Below are 26,186 nucleotides of genomic sequence, written 5' to 3' on the forward strand. Positions count from 1 at the left end.
TAAATAAATAAAATAAATTTTAAAAAAATAAATAATTGACATAAAGAAAAGAACTTCATAAATGAAATGAAAGGAGAAAAATCTGCCTCTGTAAATTATATACAAAAGAAACAAAGACATGGCAGAGTCCTTTAGTAATAAAGCTCTTTTTTTTTTTTTTGCGGTACACGGGCCTCTCACTGTTGTGGCCTCTCCCGCTGCGGAGCACAGGCTCCGGACGTGCAGGCTCAGCAGCCATGGCCCACAGGCCTAGCTTCTCTGCGGCATGTGGGATCCTCCCGGTCCCCCCCGACCGGGGCACGAACTCACACCCCCTGCATCTGCAGGCGGACTCTCAACCACTGTGCCACCCGGGAAGCCCTAAAGTTCTTCTTGATTCCAACCATCCAGTGAGGCTGGTTATTCCAAAACAATCTTCTTTGTCAAAAAGTTCACCAAAACACAAACACAACAGAAAACAGAAAGAGAGTGTAAAGCAGAGACAAAGTTGATAACTGTAGATGCCATACAGTTCAATAACAAGGAAAAATCTCCACGTGACTGCAGGATATTGTTGCCTTATTACCTCCACCCTTACCATTTCAATTAAGTAGATTTAATAATTAAATTAATCCCTAACATTAGTTATGCAAATAGTAGTACATTTTAATAAACATCATTCTCACCAATGTAGAGAAATAACTGCATAAAGAAGTATTATCAGGAAGATTTCCCAACTTCTGTACAAACTTTAAAAATATAATAGCATTAAAATATTTTAATATCCTCTTTTTAAGTATGCAAATGATATTAATATGATTGTTTTTAGTGCACATACAAAAGCATTACTGAGTGAACATAGGCAAATTAAAGAGAAAATACAACCCTTAGAAAGCTCAGATCATTAAAGAGTTGGGAATTACTTACGCTTCCAAATAACAGATGTAATTTAACCATATATCTGATTTTTTAATTTTAAAAATACATAATATTTAAATACAACATTAAGAAGTTTTCCTTATTAAAGCAGAGATCCAAGGTCAAAAGCCCGAAACTGTACTTCTGCCATAGCTGTAAATACAGACAACAGACTCATCTACAATCGAGATAATGGTGAAAACCAAGCTCTTCAAGGCAGTAAGTATAACTAAGAGGAGCAAAGACACTGAGAACAACAGAGACTTGGGGAATACCCACAGAAGTAAAGCTAAACCAGAAACATAACAAAAGCGGCACAGTCAGCAAGGAAGGGATATGGGAAGAGCACTGCCATGAAAACCAAGAGAGAAGAGGGCTTCAAGAAAGAGCCAGCAATGTCAGAAACTAAATGGAGATCAAAGAGGAGGAAGATAAATCAAAACCGCAGCAAAAAGTGAATGGCCATACTGAATTGGTTAAAATTACCTATTTCCATCTCAACTGACAGAACTAAGAGTTTATCTTGGAGGGAGGAGGGGAAGGAGTACGGACACGTGGAGGAAAACAGACTTTAGTTATCATTCTTGCTGTCTGTTGTCCAAGACCAATAAAAGAGAAACCTCTTCCTGAATGATCTGTTTCTTCTTAAGGGCTACACTCACCAAACTGTGGAGCCGGCAAGATTCTAGCTGCTCGAATTGGGCCATGTCGAACAGAAAAAAGCTCCTGTGCTTCCCCACTGATCTGCAAAAGACAGAAAAAAAAATTCAGTAAATGAAAATGCAGGTCAGAACATTATTATACAAAAACAAGATCTCCTGAATTTTTATCACGATTTTTGGTCTGAAATGTAGTATATGTACATTCACACACCTATTTATGGCTGACCATACACATTAAGTATATTAATACCTTAAATTATCATAAATATTTTTAGAAAATTATAAGAGCATGCACTTAATATGAATAGGAAAATAAAAGGTCTGTTCTGAAAACCTGTAATTTTTATCTTTAATAAACTACCAGTTTGTTAAAGTCTGCTCGGTTCCTATGTGACTGCCTGCCATTTCAGAGCAAAGCAACTCTGATTTTTTTTATTAGTATTCAGTTTTCTATGTAAGAAAAACATAAATATTCTTAGCACTCTGAAAAGCAGAACTTAAATGTTGTAGTAACTTTCGCAAATTGTTATAAATGAAAAAGAGCAAAACATGTTGCAAAGAACACTGAGGTGGAGGGTAAATGTCCTAGTTGCCAGTTACGGTTCTGCAACCCTACCTGTTAACTACGTTGAGTAAATCATTTAACCTCTATAAACCCTTATTACTTATTTTCTTTTCTAAATATATTTTAGTAAATATTGTATACATTTAGGTATACAACATGAAGATTTGATATACATATATATGGTGAAATGATTACCACAGTCACTTCCTCAGACTTACCTTCTGTGTGTGATAAGAGTATCTGAAATCTATTTTTCCAGTCTTCAATACAGTATTATTAACTGCAGTCATCATGCCTGAACATTACGTCCCCTGACTTGTACATCTTACAAAACTGCAACTTTGCACCGTTTGACCAACATCTCCACATTTCCCCTACCTCCTCTAAGCCTATATTCCTTTGCATTTATAAGCTGAGACTATAAAGGTGCTAAAGACCTCAAGATGCTTTAAATTTCAGTATTCTATGCATAAAAAAATATGTACGCATCTTTAAATGTCATTATTCTTCTTACACACATAGATCAAACACGTATGAATGTCCTTTCATTTTCAGTAATATCAGATCTGTTCCTCAGATGTACAGCAGCCTATTAATCCCAAAGTAAAAGAGGTATTCTAATATTTGTGTCAAGTGTGAAAACAACTGCTTTTCAGAATTAGTGGTTCCAAAGAACAATTTGATAAATGAAATATTGAACATATTAAATCATAATGTTAAGAAAAGCTTTCCAGATTACTATAAGTGGTAATGTAGTTCCCAATACATTTTCTTAATTCTCAAGTGTTTGATGGAATATGTAATATCAGATAGGGAAAATGGCAAATATTATAAAACTCATTCTAAATACCCGAAAACTTACAACAGATATAGAAATAACTCGTTCTAAATACCTAAGAACTTACAACAGATATAAAAATGATAAACATTCCATAAACACGCTGATGGTATTTTTTAAAAATAGGCCTGCCAAACAAGGAATTTAAAATATCAACATTGTATACATTATAAAAGGCTTATCGATCTTCCAATATTAAACTATAAATCTGCAGAGCTGTCTTTTAGATTAACTACTTTTTTAGATCTTCAGCTTCTCTTCTACCCGAATTTAAGAGCTGCAAACTGTAAATATTTTTGTCTCTTAAAGAGCCATCATATTCATTTAGCTTATAAAAATTATTACAATGTATTTATTGGCCACAATGGCAAATCCCTCTATAGCACTTGGGAAGCAGAAGATACGAGGAATGCTACGCTCTTGCCACTAACTATGCAACAATAGCACCACCTATCACCAATTAAACACACAAAAGCTACAAACTCAGTATAGCAAACTTAAATTTACTTCTTAAATTTACCTCTCTACAAATTCCTCTGTAAACATTAATTTTCTAAATAAAATACCATTGCCATTATATACTGCAGCTCTTAAGTCCACATTTTATTCTTATAGAAGAATTTTCAGTTTAGAAAAATCCTTAAAGGGTCACTTTGTTCAATCTCCCACCCAATGCAGTAATCACACATTCTCTGAAATCCAAAAATTACCATCACCTCTTTGATTTTAAGAACACTTTCACCAAAAGGTAAATCACTAATACAGTCCAATTACATTATAGATGCATTACTGGCTACCTCCAAAGCTGCCAAGTCATTTACTTTTTGAAAACAGATTGTTTGTTGGGCAATGGATAAATAGTATTCTTCAATATACATACTATTTCTACTAAGAATGCAATGAAAAATAAATTATAAAACAATACTGTAGGGCTTCCCTGGTGGCGCAGTGGTTGAGAATCTGCCTGCCAATGCAGGGGACACGGGTTCGAGCCCTGGTCTGGGAAGATCCCACATGCCGCGGAGCAACTAGGCCCATGAGCCACAACTACTGAGCCTGCGCGTCTGGAGCCTGTGCTCCGCAACAAGAGAGGCCGCGATAGTGAGAGGCCCGCGCGCTGCGATGAAAAGACGCCCCCGCTTGCCGCAACTAGAGAAAGCCCTCGCACAGAAACGAAGACCCAACACAGCCAAAAATTAAAAAATAAATATAAAAATAAATAAAATTAAAAAAAAATATACTGTAGAAATTGCACTGAAATTATAATTCAGAGTAATGAAAACCACCTCTCACAAATAAGGTTTATACCTATAACAAATCATAGTATTCTAACACAAAATTCACTGCTCTGTACTATTATTTCCATATGCCACAAGTCTAGCATTTAGCTTTTGGTCCTATCAAATAAAGCCTTAAAGCTAAAAAGTCTAATCACATTTAACTGAGCTGCTATACTAAATTATACTAAACAATAAAGAATAAAACAAACCTGTCTTGGCATATTCACAATATGATAAACGTTTGTTATCACTGGATTTAATACCCAAGAGCTTACTTTGATATACAAAAACATTCTGAAATCTGAACACACCATGCTTTTGAGCATAACAGCTTTTAAAACAAACCTAAATGCCCTATTCTATTCTAAGCTTCTACTCTAAATCCCTCTTTAAATGTACAGCAACAGGTAAGACAAAAAACATTAGGAGTGATTACAAAATGCATCTCCACATTCATTACCGATCCTTCATTACCTCTAAGTTAAGGTCCTAGAATCTTTAATTATCACATCAGGGAAGGGAGGTGGGGGGAAGCACTATTACTATGTATAGAAGTTTGTGAATATGTTAAAATCAAAATTGTTAGAAGCATAATTCTAAAGTATCCTAAGTGAGTCACAAATATCAAACTTCCCAGAGGAGAGAACTCTCCCAATAATATAGGCAAACTCTATACTGGAATACAATTTCAGAACAGAGACAGTGCTAATAACGTGTATATAGGTAAGACGTGCACATTTTAGGTAGGACACAGAGAGAATGGCTATGTCCTTATAGGCTCCGCTTTAGCTGCCGTTTTCAATTGCCTCTAATCATTTTATACAGTATGTTCACTGGCAATTTTGCTCTCAAATAAATGTCAAAACTGATGAAGTTTTTTTAAGGCTTTCAAAGTGATTTTTAGATTTCTTAGAAAGAGCTCATTGAAAACAGCAAAGAATCTCTCAGATGAGGATTTTACTGATCCTGAGAAGAATTACCAGGAGCTCTAAGTTCACTTTTAAACCAACAATAATAAATACAAGGGTAGAACTACAAGGAAGGCGTGTATCAAGCAATGTTCCAACTTCCTGGCAACTGCAGTAACTTGGGGAGAGGAGCAAACAGGGAGGAAACCTCTCCAATAGTTCCTCATGGGTCTCTGCCTTTGTTCTTACTGGCATTTTAATTTCTGATGACAGGCTTTTGTTGTTTGGAGCATAAACCGGACGTACCAGTTTGGAGGCACAATAAGGAGAACAAAGAATGATTTGTTCACACTGTTGGAAAAAAATCTTTTCCAACCATAGAAAATAGCTTTCACATGGTGAAAATATGCAAATTACATACCAAACCAAAAAGGGGTGGGGGGGAGTACAAGTTTAGAATCTCACAGCTCAACCTAAGGCAAAAGGAAATTATAACAGCCGAGACAATCATACACATAGAGAAAAGGCTATAAAAGCTGGGGGGGGGGGGGGAGAGGGACTTTATAAGTGCTTTTAGAGAATTCTGAAAGCACATGAAGGTCATCTAGCCCTCAGAACCAAACTTGTTTCTGAAATCCTGATGACTTTTCAAAGGCATCTGACTACAAAATAGAAAATTCAATCAAACACAAAGGACAATAATAATAATGCTCTACAACGACACAGAATTAGGACAATAGTACATATTTACACCCCCAACTTCCCTTTTAGACACTGGTCAAATGGAGAATTGTGTTCTCCAATTGATTCTTTTTAGCAAACTTTACTGAAAGATAACAGACTTAGCAGTAATACATAAATCTTAGGTATATGTACAGCTTAATGAATTTTCAATGTTAATACACCTCTGTTACCAGCAGAGACATCAAGAAACAGAACATTACAGATACTCAGAAGGTCCCTCCACACCCCTTCCCACTCACAAACCCAAGGCAAGAATAACCATAACCACTATCTTGACTTCTAACACTTCTCACACATAAGTTTTACTTCTTCAAATTTAAATGGAATCACGTAGTATGTACTCTCTTGTGAATGGCTTCTTTCACACATTACATGCCTGTGAAATTCATTTGTATTGTTGCATATGATTGTAGTTTTTATTTCTGTTGCTATATAGATTCCCATTGCATGAAAAGACCACAATTTATCCATTCTACTGTTGGTTGCTGGACTTCTAGGTTGTTTCTAGTTTTGGGCTCATAAGATGTCAGGAAAAATTGCAACAAACTTTCAAATGGGAAAAAGATTACTGTGTGTTCTTCCAGTGGATTACTAAGAGTTATATAGTGGATCCTTTGGGATTATTTGATTCTATAAGAATCTGCACCTTTGTCTTGACTGGGCTATTTTACAATACTGTAAGTTGTAGAAAACTAATAGTAAGGCAATTGACTCTTGCCCACAGAAATGCAAATGAAACTTGTTTAGTAGACATACAATTGAATTCCACTCATAAAAAAGATTCCAAGCAGTATACACTTTCCCAACAGGCTATTAGCTAGGTTTGCATCTCAGGGTCATTTCAGCATTCCTAATTCCCTATATCTGTTCATCAGATTCTCCTTTGAACCGGCGTTAACTTGTCCAACACCTCATTAATAAGTTAAATAAAATCTATGACACATGTCCATTTTACAGTTGTATGAGTGTCATGATTTTACCATTTTTTAACTGGTAACATCATAAGGAAGATTACTATGAATATTCTTGCACATGGCATTTAGTGACCATATTTAAGTATTTCTTTTGGGTATATAGTACTGAAGTGGCTTCTGTATTAGAAATATGTGCATATTTTGTAGATTTTAACAACAGTAACTGAACAATTTACCAGTGTAAAAGAGTTCTCTACCTGCTCCACATCCAACAGTTGGTGTCATTCTGGTGGATGTTCAGTGGGATTCTCACCGTCATTTTAATTTTCATTTTCTTCAAAGGAGGTTTCACCCTTTCATATTATTATTGGAATTTAGTTATACTCTCTCATGAGCAGTCTGATAAAGTCTCTTGCCCAATATATTTGCCTGATTCTAATAAATTTTGGATTTAGATTATGCACAGTGAGTAAAATGCATAAATTAGCCTCCTTTGGAAAAGCAATGCTGCCTCAAACTAAATAAACAAACAGGCTTTACTATAGTGGCCCTCCATCAGGGCTCATGATGTAAGAGTTTTATCCTGGAGGACCCTTGATTTCCAGCATTATGACTGAATTCAAGAACTCATTTCAGCAGCTCTGGAAAAACTAGAGCTTTTTATACCTAACTGAATTCACATCTTAATTCCAAATCCAGTAATAAGCAATCTCTCCCCCCATATAAGGTACAATGATTGGGTTATTAAAAATGATAGCCCTTGAAGTGGAAAAATGTTGATTTGTAAAAATTCACACAAACATTCAAAGCAAATTCAGTCCCTATTAAAGATAGGAAACATACAAAAATTACTATATCTTTCCCCTATAGCTCAAGCAGTTCGAATACAAAAGGTAATGATTAGCAGGTTTTTTCCTTGATAAATACTTCAGCAAGGTTTAATCTCTAAAAAACTTAAAAAGAGGTATTAATTTACCTATTTTTCAAAATGGCTACATCACATACAGTAGGGATTTTTACACTGGAAATATAAATTAAAAGACCAAGGGCTTCCCTGGTGGCGCAGTGGTTGAGAATCTGCCTGCTAATGCAGGAGACACGGGTTCGAGCCCTGGTCTGAGAGGATCCCACATGGCGCGGAACAACTGGGCCCGTGAGCCACAACTACTGAGCCTGCGCGTCTAGAGCCTGTGCTCCGCAACAAGAGAGGCCGCCATAGTGAGAGGCCCGCGCACCGCGATGAAGAGTGGCCCCCGCTTGCCACAACTAGAGAAAGACCTCGCACAGAAACGAAGACGCAACACAGCAAATATAAATTAATTAATTAATAAACTCCTACCCACAACATCTTCTTAAAAAAAAAAAAAGACCAAGCCATCAGACATAAAAGACATCAGAAAAAGAATTCTTTGTGTTTAACTCAAGCACATCCTGACTTTCAGTCAAAAATATCTTTCACACCTGAGCTTTCCAAAAAGTAATGCCTCTGATTCCACTTGGAAAATCAAAGAGAGTAAAAGCAGCCCACAGGTAAGACCCTGGAAGTTTTATTCTTTTCCCAAAATCATGGCCTATGGCAACAATGCCAAGTGCGTACAGTATGACAGATAATCAGTTACAAATATCACATCAGCAACATCAACGATTCCAACAGTTTATCACAATAGAAAATAAACTGGACTTCTGTTTATAAACTACACAAATTTGCTAAATCTGAGTTTGGCTTTAAAATAAGGGTAATGACATGTCTATCTCACAAAGCAAAGGTGCTAAACTGTGTATTTAAAATATGAAACAAGAGAGTTAAATCAAGAAGATGCTTGTTAAATGAATGAACTGATAAATAAACGACTAAGTCTATGTTGGCATCATTATTCAATCTTAATGGTACTTAATTTGCCTTTGCCTCCCTGTTTTCAAAACATGTTGTTAACATTTAATACCTGGAAATTTGTTACACCACCACATCATAAAACACATTTTGGTACAACTCATTACTGAACCCACTGGTATATTACTTCCTAAGCTTTTCAGCTCTCAAGAAAAGGACTACTATCAGAGTGGCAAGCAGCACCTCATCTGCGCAGCAGGTTTTATCACACTGGTCTTCACACTCCCACTCAAGATCAAGGCAGTCGCCACTCTCGCCGGCAAATATCCCACGCTCAATCCAACCTTTCTGGGTTAATGTAAAGTTTTTACCTGCAACAGGTTTTCCTACCAAGAGTGATGTAAAAACTGTCCATTTAAATAAACAAATGTAGAATTATCAATCTATTCTAATTGTCTCACATGTACCAGCCACATAGACAGAGTTTAAATGAAGTCCTTAATAAGAACAGTGCTTCATTAGTTTTAAAGTTAAAAAGTAATAACAAATAAGACTTTTTCGTTAAGGAGGAAAATGTAAACTATGGACTTTAGTTAATAATGTGTCAATACTGGTTCACCAATTTTAACAAATGTACCTCGGGAATTCCCTGGTGGTCCAGTGGTTAGGACTCAGCACTTTCACTACCGTGGGCTCAGGTTCGATCCCTAGTCCAGGAACTAAGATCTTGTAAGCCACGTGGCGCATCACTAACGCAAGATGTTAATAGGGGAAAATGCGGGGGATGAGGGATACATGGGAATTCTCTGTACTTTCTGCTCAACTTTTATGTAAACCTAAAACTGCTTTAAAAATAGTATATTAGTGTTTATTTTCATATATATGAAAAATGTGAAAATTCCACAAATAAATTTTAACCTTCCTTGATACCCACCCCACCCAAAATAGGGATAAAAGGTAAAAATATAGAGAGATGGGAGGAATGAAGAGCCGATAACATTTTACACTAATTAATTCAGTTCCCAAAGTAACAAAAGGACCTTACTTGGTCTATTTAAATAAACAAGTATATAAGTTATCACTTTGCTAATTGTTTCACATGTAGTAATCATACATACAACACAACTGAACTGATAAAGTTCTTTAAAACGAAGATTGGTTCATGACAGTTTTTGGTGTTCTTTTTTTTTTAATAAATTTACTTATTCTATTTATCTTATTTTTGGCTGCTCTGGATATTCATTGCTGTGTGTGGGCTTTCTCTAGCTGAGGCAAGCTGGGGTTACTCTTCGTTGCAGTGCGCAGGCTTCTCATTGCAGTGGCTTCTCTGCTTGCGGAGCATGGGCTCTAGGTGCATGGGCTTCAGTAGTTGTGGCACACAGGCTCAGTAGTTGTGGCTTGCGGGTTCTACAGTGCAGGCTCAGTAGTTGTGGCGCACAGGCTTAGTTGCTCTGTGGCATGTGGGATCTTCCTGGACCAGGGCTTGAACCCGTGTCCCCTACATTGGCAGGCGGATTCTTAACCACTGCACCACCAGGAAAGCCCTGGCCTTTTCTCTTTTTTTTTTTTCTGGGCACACTGTGCTAACCAGGGATAGAACCCGGGCCCCCTGCAGTGGAAGCCTGCGGAGTGCTAATCGCTGGACTGCCAGGGAATTCCTGCCAGTTTTTTTAACTTACAAAGTAACAACAATAATTTTTTTAAATAAGGAGAAAAGGTAAATACATATATATATATATATATATATATATACACACACATATATATGCGTATATTTTTTTTAGTTAGAGAGAAAGGGTAAAAATTTAAAAACATAAAACAAGAGATAGGGGAAGGAGAGGGAAGTATCATCTTATACTAAGGTATTTGGTTCCTAAGCAACAGAAGGACAGCACGTAGCTACATGAGTAATGATCACACTACAAAGCAAGCTCTCTCTCACCCTGTGAGCCAATCTGATGATATATTTTCATTTTAGACATAAGGAAACAGAGAAAAATATTCCCCCTAAATGACCAGATCAAAGAAGCATCAGAATCTCCATTAATACTGTATTCAAAAACAGTTTTTAAACTCGGGGTTTTTTTCTTGAACAAGTCACTGCCAGGTGGTCATTTTATGTGTTACAGTTCTGCTCCAACAATATCAAAAACTTAAGATAGCACACATTGAGGAAAGTATTCCTAATGGTAAAAATGTAATTCTTTTGAAAGCTCCTAAAAGTAGGAGGAAGGAGGGGACAAGCTTTTTGTTTTATTTCTGCCTAGCTAACCACAAATGATTCAGTTAATGTCAGAGTGTCAGTATCTCCATAACCTACTCTGTATGCCATCAAGAAAAAAATGCAAACCACAGAAACCACCTAAAATGCATATTTGTGAGGACTAACAACTTATAGAACAGATATTTGCTAACCACATAAAGCAGACAGCAACCGAGTCTGTATTTTGGTCTTGACACTAAATTCAAAATACAAAACTTGAGGCAAGAAGGAAGTAAGTTTCAAAAACAATATGAAAACCGCAGAACATAAATAATGAATGGAATTTGTAATCATATTTTCATACTTCCAAATTTTTACACACATAGAGAGGAATATTTTAAGGCAACTTTAACCTTTCTCCTTCAGCCTGATTTTTGAAAGGAAGATCAAAGAAAAGCAGTTTAAACTCACACGTTCCTCCGGTTATGCAACGCAGATTTAGACATTACACTTCAAAACCCGAGCCATTACTTCAGCATCACCAATCCAAATACCATTCCAGAGCTTTGAAGCAGCCCTAATGGTATCTTCCATTTGCAAGTAACACTTCTGTAGTCAAAAGATCTTACTCAGGGTGGATGTTAATGTAAAACCACTCAGACTACACAGACACACATGCCTGGAGGCAGACTGGAAGGTGTTCAGAAGCCAATGTAACACCATTACAGAGAGTGTCAGCCTAGCAGCTGTCATAAACACTTCATAATCACTCAGACACACAAACTGGATTCCCTTTAACTCATTATTTTATTTCATGCTGAATACATGTCCAATTGAAAAGGGAAAGAGAGAAAACAGTGCTGCAGATAAGCCAACTTTGGCTTATAGACTTTTTCCACTTTTAAAAGAGTTTGTCATATTATACTCGTATTGTAAACCTACCCTGATATAATCTGTTGATTGAAGATAGCTTTGCAGTAGATATCTAACCAAAGAGAAACGGATTATATCAAAAAGAAGCCTAAGGTTTTTTTCTTCTGTAAAACAGATATCACACAAACTTGTAATATTGACAAGATGATTAAAAAAATGACTGACAGGGGCTTCCCTGGTGGCACAGTGGTTAAGAATCCGCCTGCCAATGGAGGGGACACGGGTTCAAGCCCTGGTCCGGGAGGATCCCACATGCTGTGGAGCAACTAAGCCCATGCACCACAACTACTGAGGTTGCGCTCTAGAGCCCGCGAGCCACAACTACTGAGGCTGTGAGCCACAACTGCTGAAGCCCGTGCACCTAGAGCCCGTGCTCATCAAAAGAAGAGCTAAACAAACTGTGGTACATTCGATCCATGGAATAAAACCCAGTAATGAAAAAAAATTAAAAATACAAACTACTGGTGGTAGTTTCCCTGGTGGTCCAGTGGTAAAGAATCCGCCTTCCAATGCAGGGGACGCAGGTTCGATCCCTGGTCCAGGAACTAAGATCCCACATGACGCAGGGCAACTAAGCCCGCATGCCACAACTATTGGGTGCACCTGCGTGCCACAAACTACAGCGCCTACACGTCCTAGAGCCCGCGTGCCACAACTAGAGAGAGAAAACACGCACGCCACAACAAGAGAGAAGCGCACCCACCACAACGAAGAGACTGCGTACCACAACGAAAGATCTCGCATGCCTCAACGAAGATCCCGTGTGCCACAACTAAGACCTGACACAGCCAAAGAAAAGAGGAAAATAAATAAAAATTTAAAAACAACTACTGCAACATGCAACAACACGGGTGAATTTTTAAAAGACATAGTGCAAAGGACAGACACAAAGTAGCACATACTGTGTACCTCTACTTATGTGAAGTTCAATGAGGCAAAGCTACTAATATATGGTCAGAATAGTGATTACCTTGAGGCTAATAGTGACTGGGGAACTTTCTGAGTAAGAAAAATGTTCTACATTTTGTTCTCAATGGTAGTTTGACTTATTTGCGTATAAACATATATAAAACACACACACAGTCATCAAACTACAGACTTGAGATTTGTACATTTTATAGTATGTATATCTTAATTTTTTAAAAGTGTCTGTCATAAATAAACAGTGGTACCTCCAGACAGTGGAATATTACCCAGCACTAGAAACAAGTGCGCTATCAAGCCATGAAAAGACATGGGGAAAACTTAAATGCATATTACTAGGTGAAATAAGCCAATCTGAAATGGCTACATACTGTATGATTCCAGCTATATGACATTGTGGAAAAGGCAAAACTACATGGACAGTAAAAAGACCAGTGGTTGCCAGAGAAGGGTGCCCACAAGACTTTTAGAGCAGTGCATACATAGGCAGAACACAGAGGATATTTAGGGCAGTGAGACTATTCTGTATAACCCTATAATGGTGGGTACACGTCATTATACATCTGTCAAAACCCATAGCATGTACAACACTGGAAGTAAACCCTAATGTAAACCATGGACTCTTAGTGATAATGATGTGTCAGTGTAGGTTCATCGATTCTAAAAATGCACCACTCCTGATGTGGAATGCTGATAGCAGGGAGGCTCTGTGTTTGGGGGGGCAGGAGGTATACGGGAACTCTTCGTACTTTCAGCTCAATTTTACTATGAACCTAAAACTGATCTAAAAAATAGTCTTTTTGGGGACTTCCCTGGTGGTGCAGTGGTTAAGAATCTACCTGCCAATGCAGGGAACACGGGTTCGAGCCCTGGTCCAGGAATATCCCACATGCACAGAGCAACTAAGCCCATGCACCACAACTACTGAGACTACACTCTACAACCTGCGAGCCACAACTACTGAAGGCCGCGCACCTAGAGCCCGTGCTCCACAACAAGAGAAGCCACCACAATGAGAAGCCCACGCACCACAACAAAGAGTAGCCCCAGCTCGCCACAACTAGAAAAAGCCCACGCACAGCAACGAAGACCCAACACAGCCACAAAAAAATAAATAAATTTATTTTTTAAAATAAATAAAAAATAGTCTCTTTTTTAAGGCACCTATTAAAGAAGCTGAGCAGGTTAAATATGAGCTTCAATTTTTTTCATCTGTAAAACAGGAATAACACTAACTAGTTAAATTGACAGGATAATGAGACAATAATGGGCAATGTGCCTAAAATAATGTGTGTGGTACACTCCGGTTATTTTTTTAAATAGTTGCCATTATTTATATTAATATTATGAAACTTTACTATGCAACACAAGTGTCAAAATTCCCCAAAGCATCCCAACACTGCTCAGTGCTCTACAGCACTCTATTCAACCCTCCAACGTAAACACAAATCTCATAGACCAGGGCTTCTCAGCACTACCGACATTTTGGACTGAACAATTTTTGTTGTGGGAGGTTGTCCTGTACATTGTAGGATGTTTAACAGCATCTCTGGCTTTTATCCACTAGATGCCAGTAGTAGCTCCTAATAGTGACAATAAAAAATGTCTGCAAACATAGACAAATGTTTCCTTGAGGGCAAAATCACTCCCATTTGGGAAGCACTGACATAGACTGCAATTATGTAGTGACATCGCGCACAAGTAAAATATGATCTCCTCAAGGCAGGGCTCAGCCCTTAGTTACATTTACACCTCCTAATACGTGGCATAGACCCTAAAGTTTCAGTATGGCTGAATGGAAAAATGAGACTTCTGTTAATTAATTTAAACAAGAAGATTTTAGGGTGAAGGGATGGATTGGGAATGGAATGGAATGAGAGCAAACAGCAAAAGATTATGAAATTTAGTTTGGATCTTTCTGATATTGAGTCTCTAGCACACTTTAATGAAAATATCCAGCAAAAGGCTGAAATCTTGAAACACATTAAACATATATACATGTGCATATATATACACATACATATGTAAATATATATGTAAATAGACACACACACACAAACACACACACCCTACTAACTGTTAGAGAATGTACTTGGCACCAGAGATACAAAGACCATTAGACATGATCACAGTTCTAGAGAGTCTTATGAAGAATTCTCCCAACTGCTAATGTAAAATCAAGATTCCCAGAAAATACTGAAACTCACAGGTAAATTGAATCAAAAATTAGGAAATCAGAAATTCTCCATTTCATTCCTTTGGTCCTATGTCCAAAATTCAAACATTAAATAGAATATGAACAAAATTTAGAAAATAGAAATCCTAGTTCCATTTCTTTTTAAGGTCCCCAGAAAACTAATACTTTCTATTATCTGACTCTTCCCATCTGAAAAAAATGAGACAACTGATTATTGACAATCAACTTGAATGAATATTAAGGGAAAGAACAGGTTTATAATGGATAGTTTACAATATAGTTTATAATGGATAGTTTATAATGGATTTTAATATTTAAAAATACAGATATTTCAGTTCCATTTTTAAACAATTCTTACTAAAGTGGGTGTGCGGTGTGTGTGTGTACATGTATATGCACAGTAACTCTTTGGTATTCTTAACTACACGCAACAACTTTTCCCATCAAATTATATGTACCTAAGCCAGTAGTTTCAACCAAAATTTTCTCTGGAGTTGTGGTTCTTAACCAGAGGATGTTTGGCAATGTCTGGAGACCTTCTTAATAGTTACAATTCAGAGAGTTGCTTTGGGCATCTAGTAGATGGAGGCCACAGATGTGGCAACTACAATGTACAGAACAGCCCCCCATAACAAAGAATCATCTGGTCCAAAACGCCAATAATGGCAAGAATGAGTCACAAACATATATAATTTGTATTTGCATACCTTCATGCATTATAATTTTAGTTAATTTCTTATTTAAAAGAGTATTAGCCTTGGGCTTCCCTGGTGGCGCAGTGGTTGAGAGTCTGCCTGCCGATGCAGGGGACACAGGTTTGTGCCCCGGTCTGGGAAGATCCCACATGCCGCGGAGCGGCTGGGCCCGTGAGCCATGGCCGCTGAGCCTGCGCATCCGGAGCCTGTGCTCCGCAACGGGAGAGGCCACAACAGTGAGAGGCCCGCGTACCGTAAAAATAAATAAATAAATACATACATAAATAAAATAGTATTAGCCTTTTAAAACAATTATTTATTAATTTTGTTATCACTTCTGATAGTTCACATCAAGCTGACCAATACTCTTTAAACCAGGAACGTAAACATAAGGAAAGAAGATAAAAAGCAAAGGCATAAATGAGAACCGTGTGATCAATGCACACTCTGTCTAGCTGCAAATAACCCCTAGGCCAGGGTTGAAGAATATTTATATGTGGTCAATCGGAAAAAAAAATGGGACTTAAGTCTCAAGATTAATCATTGTGTCTGCAGATGAAAATCTGAGTTCATATCCTATGAATCCATCTAGATAAAGTTCAAAATGGGCAAAACGACCATAATTTATGGTGTTAAAAATCAATGTGGGGCGTGGGATGAATTGGGAGATTGGGATTGACATGTACACGTTAATATGTATAAAATAGATAACTAATGAGAACCTGCTGTATAAAAAATAAATAAATAAAATTTAAAAAAAGAATCAACATAGCGACTTCCCTGATGGTCCAGTGGTTAAGACTCTGTGCTTCCGACGCAGGGGACACCGGTTCAATCCCTGGTCAGGGAACTAAGATCCCACATGCTGCTCAGCACAGCGAAAAAAAAAAGAAAAACAATATAGTAGGTCAATTATATCTAAATAAAACTGGAAAAGACAAACTACAACATTTTTTGAAAAATCAATGTAAATGTCTATTTCCTGGTTTTGATATTGTACTACAGGTCACATAAGATGTCACCTCTGGGGGACACTGGGGAAAGTGTACCCTGAACTCTAATATTCTGCAACTTCCCATGAGTCTATAATTATTTCAAAGTTAAAAGGTTTTAAAAATCAATTTGAAAAGAGACCAAAAAAGAAAGAGCAAAAACACAGAGCTGGCAAGAATTACATGCTCATATTTGGTGGGGAAAGAACGGTCCTTTCAGGAAATGGTGCTGAATGAGTTAGTTGGTTTTTTTTTTTTCTTTTTTTAATTCAAAAAAGCCTTGACCCCTATGTCATACCGTACACCAAAAATTTCAAAAGGATTACAAACCTAAAGATAATAACAACAACCTTCTAACAGAAAACACAGGAGAATATCTTCATGGCCTTAGAGTAAACAAGGATACAAAAAGCATTAAGAATAGAGTAAACCAGGCTTCCATGGTGGTGCAGTGGTTAAGAATCCGCCTGCCAATGCAGGGTACACGGGTTTGAGCCCTGGTTGGGGAAGATCCCACATGCCGCAGAGCAAATAAGCCCGTGCGCCACAACTACTGAGCCTGCGCTCTAGAGCCCGTGAGTCACAACTACTGAGCCCGCACACCACAACTACTGAAGCCTGCGCGTCTAGAGCCCATGCTCCACAACAAGAGAAGCCGCTGCAATGAGAAGCCCACGCACCACAACGAAGAGTATCCCCTGCTTGCTGCAACCAGAGAAAGCCCGTGCACAGCAACAAAGACCCAACGCAGCCAAAAATAAAAAAATAGAGTAAACCACTTAAAATCTGATCTGGATTTCTTTCATCAAAAGACAATATTAAGAAAGTGAAAATGTAAGAAAACCTAAAAAGAAGACTATTAGGACAAATGATGAAACCGGAAAATAGACTGTGGATTACAAAATAGTATTGTATCAAATTTAAATGTCCTGGTTTTGATAATAGTGCTATGGTTGTAAAAGATAATGTGCTTACTCCCAGGAAATACATACTGAATTATTTATGGAAAAGGGGGGGCATAAATTCTCCTACTTATAAATGGTTCTGAAAAAAATCTTCACAGGAAAAAAAAAAATGAGAGAATGATAAAGCAAAAGGGGCAAAATGTCCTTTATTGGTAAATCTGGGTAATGAGTAACAGGAGTTCCTTGTAACAGTTATAAAGTTTTCTGAAAGTTTAAAATTATTGCAAAATAAAAGCATCTTTAAAACCCCACAATGGGGCTTCCCTGGTGGCGCAGTGGTTGAGAGTCCGCCTGCCAATGCAGGGGACACGGGTTCGTGCCCCGTTCCGGGAAGATCCCACATGCTGCTGAGTGGCTGGGCCGGTGAGCCATGGCTGCTGAGCCTGCACGTCCGGAGCCTGTGCTCCGCAATGGGAGAGGCCACAACAGTGAGAGGCCCACGTACAGCAAAAAAAAAAAAAAAAAAAGAAAGAAAGAAAACCCCACAATGAGATACCAACACATACACAAAAAAATTATTAAAATTAGTAAGATTGACAATACTAAGAGCTAATGAAAATGTGGAGCAAATGAAACTTTCATACATTGCTGGTAGGAGTACATATCAGTAAAAACACTTTGGAAGACTGGTTGGCAATATCTACTAAAGTTAAACATACACCTACACTATGACACAGCAAATCCATTCCTAGGTCTATATCCAAGAGAAATGGGTGCAGCATATATCCACCAAGGAACACTTACAAGAACGTCAGAGCAGCTTTATCCATAATGCTCAAAAAGTAGAACCAACAAAAATGTCTATCAGGTGTATAACGAACTTTCAAAAATGCACCGTGGGACTTTCCTGGTGGTCCAGTGGTTGGGAGTCCGCCCTCCAATGAAGTGGACACGGGTTCAATCCCTGGTCAAAGAACTAGGATCCTACATGCCGGGGACAGCTGGGCCTGCGCACCTCAACTACTGAGCCCACGTGCTCTGGAGCCCGAGCGTCACAACTCGAGAGAAGACTGAGTGCCACAACGAAGAGCCTGCGTGCCACAACCAAGACCCAACACAGCCAAATAAATAAATAAATAAATTTTTTAAATATAAATAAAATAAAATGCATTGTATTCATGATAAGATAGTGTATAGCAAAAATGAGAACAAATTACTTCTACGTACGATAACATGAAAGAATCTCATAGTCACACTGTTGAGAGAAAGAAGCCAGACACAAAAGAATAGATTGGGTTATCTATGTCCCCCCATCCCCCCCTTTTTTTAAGTTCAAGAATAGAAAAAGCTAATCTCTGGTGATAGAAGTCAGAATAGTGGTTACGTGGAGGTATGAGGACAGTATTGACAGGAAAGTGGCATGAGAGACTCCTGAGTTGCTCCAAATGTTCTGTCTTAATCTGAGTGGTGCCCAGAAGGTTACATACACATATAAAAATTCAGTCTGCACACTTACGACCTGTGCACTTTATGATATTTAACATACGCAGTAACACTTATAAGAAAAAGCTGTCTTCCACACGCTGACATAAGTCAGCTTGTGTCCAAAGAATATCTTCCATTTTAGAGTGGAAAAACATCAAAAATACTTCAAACAAGAAAAATACCAATTTATAATAAAATTTCAAACTCACTTTTCAAATCAACAAAAGTCACATAAAGCCACTATTTAAACATTGGAAAGACTAAACTTCAGATACAAGACTTCTCTAAAGTGACACCTTAAGAAACATACACTACAAAAAAAAATTGCCTCTACTAATATGAATGGATTCCACAAGTTACTTCAATATTATTCTTCATTTCTGCTTCTATTCACTCCATGACACCCAAAGATCTTTCATTGCCAGGTGACTAAAGAGCCATCCATTACTTCTCTTTCCAGTAATAAGACAGTGGACCAAAAAAAATAAGATACTCTCAACAAAGGCAATTTTTTGATTTGGGTCCATATTCAAACTTTCTCTGCTTGCCAGTCACCCAAATCACTGATTTTATATTGTTCCCAAATGAAACCCATAAAAATTGTTTCCTGGCTAGCAATCTTGACATGGCAAGGTCTGTTGGCACCCAACTTCTAACAAATAATAAACTAATTGGAATTCACCTCAAATATGTCCTTGCATGTTTTCTCTAAAGTTTTTTGTGTAAAGGCAACACAAAAAGTATAAAAGCTACACTAAAAGCTTTAGGGCAAATCTTTCAAGGGAACAGCTATACTTTTCTTAGCTCAATGTGTTAGCGACACCTAGTGTTATTTCTTTGCAGTATATTCAAAAGCTCCAAGAAAACACTTCAAATCTTAACTTACTGAACCTAAAAATATACTGTTTCATACAATGCAACTCTCATCTTCTAGGTGCTGTAATGAATACATTTTCAAGATTTGTTTAAGATATTAAGCATTTCAAAAGAGGATGAGAAAGCTAAGTAGCCATTTAACAGCAAAAGGGTATGGAAAAATTTCAGGACTTTTTACAAAGGTACTATCTTGAAAATTTTTAATGGCAACACTTTATTATTTAAACTATACAGTGCAATTTTGCCTTATAAAATTTTCAACATAATGTAAGTCTAATTCTAATAATCAAATTCTGTTTCTTCTAAAACTATGCCATCTTACATACCAGGCAGCACCAGCCCCAAATCAAGATCTTGGAAACATCTTTGATTCTTCTCTTCTAAATGTTTTATCAGTTACCAATACAACTAACTCAGTTCAGGCTCTCAATGTCTCCCAAGTAGACAGTGTGAAACTGACGGGCCTCAGCCGACAAGAGGAGCTCAGACAGCTGGGACTTGTGAGGCTCAGGCTCCGTGCCCGCATCCAACAACAGGAACAGTGACAACCATCAACGGCCTTAGTTGCTCCACGACATGTGGGATCTTCCTGGACCAGGGCTCAAACCCGTATGCCCTGCATTGGCAGGCGAATTAACCACTGTGCCACCAGGGAAGTGAAATTGACTCCTAACTGGCCTCATATCCTTCTCTTTTCTCCTTTACTCTCTATTCATTCCAAAGCCACTGCAAAACCAACCTTTATTAAATATGGATTTTGGAATGTATCTCTGTTACTCAAAGATTCTTAATGAATTCATACTGGCTGAAATATTAATAAATCCAAATCCTCATCCTGCAATTCAAATCTCCTTCCTGAAACTTCTATATCTCATTGCATGTCCACGGAGAGCTTACAACCACTAAAATGAATATTAATGATCATAGAGATGTTACTTGTGCTAAATGAAATAATGTATGACGGCACGATGTCTAAAACACACTCATTGTCATGAACAACTCCTCCTCCAACTGGTTGCCTGCCGATACTGCTTGTCAAACCATGTTATGAAGGCTCAATTACTCTTTTTTTTTTTTAATTTCCATTCTGGCACAAACAGATACGTCTGTAAATGACAAACACAGGTTTGGATGATGCGCAACTGGCAAACAGCTATAGGTTTCCAAAAGCTTACTCTCAACTTCTGTACTTATCTTGTTGCAAACAGTAACAAACATTTCACTGACTGTCAACAGTTCATAGACCAGCAACAGTCCATAGTCCACAAACTCACCATCTTTCCACCCAAATCTGTTCCTTATCACTCCCTATTTTTTAAAATAAATTATTTATATTATTTATTTATTTTTGGCTGCGTTGGGTCTTTGTTGCTTCCTCTAGCTGCAGCGAGTGGGGCCTACTCTTTGTTGTGGTACGCAGTCTCCTCACTGTGGTGGCTTTTCTTGTTGCAGAGCACGGGCTCTAGGCGTGCGGGCTTCAGTAGTTGTGGCGCGTGGGCTCAGTAGCTGTCACACCCTATTTTTATAAGAGGCATCACTGTCTACCCCTGTTCAAAGTTCTCCATTGGCTTCTACAACTCAATTTTTTTAACAGGCAAAAAAACTGTACAGATAATCCCTAAAAGATATTCAAATGGCCAACAAATATATGAAAAAGCATTCAAGATTATTAGTCAGGGAAATGCTAACTAAAACCGCAAGGTATCACCCACCAGAATGGCTAAAATTAAAAAGATGGGACTTCCCTGGTGGTCCAGTGGCTAAGACTCCACGCTCCCAATGCAGGGGGCTCGGGTTCAATCCTTGGTCAGGGAACTAGATCCCACATGCCACAACTAAGAGTTCGCATGCCGCAACTAAAAAAAAAAAATTAAAATGATGGACACAACACCAAATGTTGGCAAGGATATGGTACAACTCATACATTGTTGGGGGAAATGTAAAACGATACAACTACTTTGGAAAAAAGGTTTGGAAGTCTGTTATAAAACTAACTATATTCCTACCCTATGAAGCAACAATTCCACTTGTAGATATTTATCTAAGAGAAATAAATGCATATGTTTACAAAAAGACTTACAAAAGAATCTTCACAGCAGCTTCATTCATAACAGGCAAAAGCTATTAATAGGCCAGTTATTCCTCATTAAGAGAAGGGATAAACTATGGTATATTCATATATTGGAATACTATTCAGCAATTAAAAGGGACAATCAACAAGAGTGAATCTCACAAACATTATGCTGAGTGAAAGGAGCCTTACACAAAAAAAGTCCATACTGTATAATAGTACAGAAAGTTCTAAAACAGGCAAAACTAATCTACGATGGAAAAAAAAATACCAGTGGTTGTTTCATGGATGGGATGGAGGAAAAATTGAGAATAGGCATGAAGGAAATGTCTTGAGTGATAATCAAGATCTACTGTATATCTTGACAGAGATTTGGGTTGCCATGCACTTGTCAAAGTTCAGGAAATTTACATATTAAGATTTGTATATTTAATTGTGTGTAACTTTTACAATAAAAAACTAATCAATGGGGCTTCCCTGGTGGTGCAGTGGTTTAGAGTCCGCCTGCCGATGCAGGGGACACAGGTTCGTGCCCTGGTCCGGGAAGATCCCACATGCCACAGAGCAGCTGGGCCTGTGAGCCATGGCCGCTAAGCCTGCGCGTCTGGAGCCTGTGCTCTGCAACGGGAGAGGCCACAACCGTGTACCCCAAAAATAAATAAATAAATAAATAATTTTTTAAAAAACTCATCAAATATTGAACTTTAGTTAATGCAAAAGTAGTTAGGGGAAAGTATGCTGATGTTTGCAATTCACTTTGAAATGCATCCAATAAGATCTACAGGTGGAGACAAAGTAAGTATAGTAAAAATTTTCATGGTATAATCTAGGTGGTGGGCATAGGTGCCTTCCCTGCGAAACTTCTGAAGTTCTTCCAATGGTACAAAGCTCATTTTGTAAGCTTTTACCTTAAAAAACTCTAGCCCACCACCACCTCTGAGACACCATTAGCATTCTTCACCTAGTTCCACCAAATTGCCTCCTTGCTGTCCTTTAATATAGGAAACATAATCCGGACTTCCCTGGTGGCTCAGTGGTTAAGAATCCGTCTGCCAATGCAGGGGACACGGGTTCAAGCCCTGGTCCGGGAAGATCCCACAGGCCATGCAGCAACTAAGCCCGTGAGCCACAACTAGTGAAGCCCGTGTGCCACAACTACTGAGCCCGCGTACCCTAGAGCCCATGCTCTGCAACAAAAGAAGCCACCGCAGTGAGAAGCCCACACACCGCAATGAAGAGTAGCCCCCGCTTGCTGCAACTAGAGAAAGCCTGCGCACAGCAACAAAGACCCAAAAATAAACAGAATTTTTAAAATAACAACATAATCCTATGAGAGAGCACTGCCTTTGAATGCCCCTCCCTCAAATACCCATAAGTATCACTCCTCCACACTTCTGCTCAGGGGGTCTTTGAGAGAGGCTTTCCAAGACCACCTCATATAATATAGCAACCCACAACAATATCAACCACCACACCTTAACACTTGGTAACTTGTTTATTATCCAAGCATGGTACATGTTTATTATCATCTTCCCCACCCTCCAACCCACCTACCTAGAATGGAAATTCCATAAGAATAATGGTTTTGTTTTGCTCATTGTTGTTTTCCCAGCACCTTGAACAGGGTCTGACATATAAAAGGCAATCAATAAATCTTTTCTGAGTGAATGAATTAATAAATGAATGAGGTGAGAATAAATGGCATGGCTTTACAAGAATGCAATTTGGTAAATCTACCAAGAGTTTTGGTATATTTACTTTTATTGATCTCTCCAAATTACATGACCATAAAGATATCTATCTCAATATTCTTTAAGAAGAAAAAAACTTAAGAAATCTAAATCAATGTCCCAGTACAGAGAAAAGAACATTTCCACCTCAGAGCCTCTGACTTCACTACTTGCTGTTCCAGTCTTACTGTGGCTAAATCTTAATTAACTTTTATGCCACTTCCTTATTATAATCTCTTATTATTTTCTTCATATTACAATTTGTCTATTAATTTTTTTTTTTTCCCATACGCAGGCCTCTCACTGTTGTGGCCTCTCCCGTTGCGGAGCACAGGCTCCGGACGCGCAGGCTCAGCAGCCATGGCTCACGGGCCCAGCCGCTCCGCGGCATGTGGGATCTTCCCAGACCGGGGCACGAACCCGCGTCCCCTGCATCGGCAGGCGGACTCTCAACCACTGCGCCACCAGGGAAGCCCTATTAATTTATTTTTATTTAAATCCATTTCTCCTACTAGCTCCATTTGAGCAAAGGCCATGTCTATTTTGCTCAAAATACATACTTTATCCAAGAATTGTAATGAATAAATGAACAATTTTTACGTTCTCACAGTTCATGGCACCAAGTCAATCTATGTGTAAAACTGGCTGAAAAAAAAATCAAGAGTGTAAGCAAGAGAGGGTGGGAGGAAGACGCAAGAGGGAGGAGATATGGGGATATACGTTTATGTATAGCTGATTCACTCTGTTATACAGCAGAAACTAACACAGCATTGTAAAGGAATCATACTCCAATAAAGATGTTAAAAAAAAAAGAGAGAATGTAAGCAAGATATTTTAAAATAACTGAAGTCCCCACCAGGGACTTCCCTGGTAGTCCAGTGGTTAAAATTCCTCGCTCCCAATGCAGGGGGCCCAGGTTCGATCCCTGGCCTGGGAACTAGATCCCACATGCCGCAACTAAAGATCCTGCATGTGGCAGCAAAGATCCCGTGCGCTGCAACTAAGACCTGGCACAGCCAAATAAATAAATAAATATTTTTTAAAATAAATAAAATAAAATAACTGAAATAAATGCAAAGATAACAAGAGCTGAAAGAACTATGGGAGTTAAGAAAGGATGAATATACAACTACTGTTTTCTTCATATGACTCCCATAAAATTATTCGGTCTTTAGTCCATGCACATGTATAACTTTGACTTTTTTTTTTTAATTAAGAATTTTAAGCAAGAGAGCCTATATTTACATTACCAAAAAGAGGCAATGTCACTGTTAGGCACAGGTGGGAAAAGGGCCTATGTATCCAGAACATCAACATCACAAATAATCATTCTTTCTTATGTTGCATCAGATGTGTTGAAAGAAGGGGCCTGACAGCTTGGGAAAGCTATGAAAGCTGGTGTTTTCCTGCAGCCATCTCATATACAAAGTGGTAGTGATTGGGCAGTAGAGAAATTACTTGTGCACAGTTCTGCTTCTGAGCTAACTCCACTTAACTATATTCCTAGATATCATCTAAGCTTTGTTCATATTTGTGCACTTACATAAATAGACAATTTTTTTACATGTTTAGCCAGGATGCTTATTTTCTTAATCTGAGACTCATAGGTAGGACAGTTACATAAAATCAATAGAAGGGAACCCTGTGCACAAACTTGAAGAAAAAACTGAGCTGTAGTTTGGACAGGGTTTGATTTCTGGCCACCCGCACTTACTGAAAAGCAAACACAATTTATGGTCTGCGAAGATCCCTAAGAGCCAGGATTATTTCTAGGTTGACCAACATAAGCTCCCCAGTGTCTAGCACATGGTAACACTTAAATGATTACTGAATAACTGACTAATAAACAAGTTTCAGAAGGGTTTAGTTAGAGTAATGGGTAACAGTCACACTAGTCTATAAAAGATGAATATATGAAGGTACTTCGTAACCTATTACAATGAAAACTAAAACTAAGGTGCCATACTACTTGCATGGCATATCTTCTGCTATCACATAGGGGAAATAGAGCTCTTAGATCATGGGCTTTGAATCTGAAGTCAGAACTGGGTTTGAATTCCAATTCCACCTCTTATAAGTAGTGTGACCTTACCACCTGTAAAATAGGATAACTTCTCCCTCACAGTATACAACAGATGAGATAATGTGTATATAAAGTTCTATGAACATAGTAAGAGCTCAATCAGTGCAACAGAAGGAGCTTATTTTTCCAAACTGCCTTCTAATTCTTGAACCAGTCCTCACGGGGCTATACTACTACAACAGTAAACAACTGTCAGGGACTTCCCTAGGGGTCCACTGGTTAAGAATCCACCTTCCAATGCAGGGGACTCAGGTTCGATCCTTAGTCAGGGAACTAAGATCCCACATGTCGCGGGGCAACTAAGCCTGCATGCTCTGGAGCCCACGCACCACAACTAGAGAGAAGACCGCGAGCCGCAACGAAAGATCCCGCATGCCACAATGAAGATCCCGCATGCCACAACTAAGACCCAATGCAGCCAAATAAATAAACAAATAAATAAAAACAACTGTT

The 26,186-nt window shown here is 38.2% G+C and overlaps 1 protein-coding gene across 7 annotated transcripts in view; it reads right to left on the minus strand.

The window, feature by feature from the left end:
- BCAS3 (BCAS3 microtubule associated cell migration factor) overlaps window positions 1-26,186 on the minus strand; it is a 578,866-nt gene that overhangs the window by 530,243 nt on the left and 22,437 nt on the right. For all 7 annotated transcript variants that reach the window (XR_004347453.1, XM_032616301.1, XM_032616303.1 and 4 more), the window contains exon 6: window positions 1,560-1,641. Coding sequence is in view for 6 of the 7 variants with exons in the window: in XM_032616301.1 (XP_032472192.1) it covers window positions 1,560-1,641 (82 nt within the window). In the remaining variant the exon portion in view is untranslated. The remainder of the gene's footprint in view (window positions 1-1,559; window positions 1,642-26,186) is intronic.

The sequence above is a fragment of the Phocoena sinus genome, chromosome 20 (genome assembly GCF_008692025.1).
Source record: "Phocoena sinus isolate mPhoSin1 chromosome 20, mPhoSin1.pri, whole genome shotgun sequence".
NCBI lineage: Eukaryota > Metazoa > Chordata > Mammalia > Artiodactyla > Phocoenidae > Phocoena > Phocoena sinus.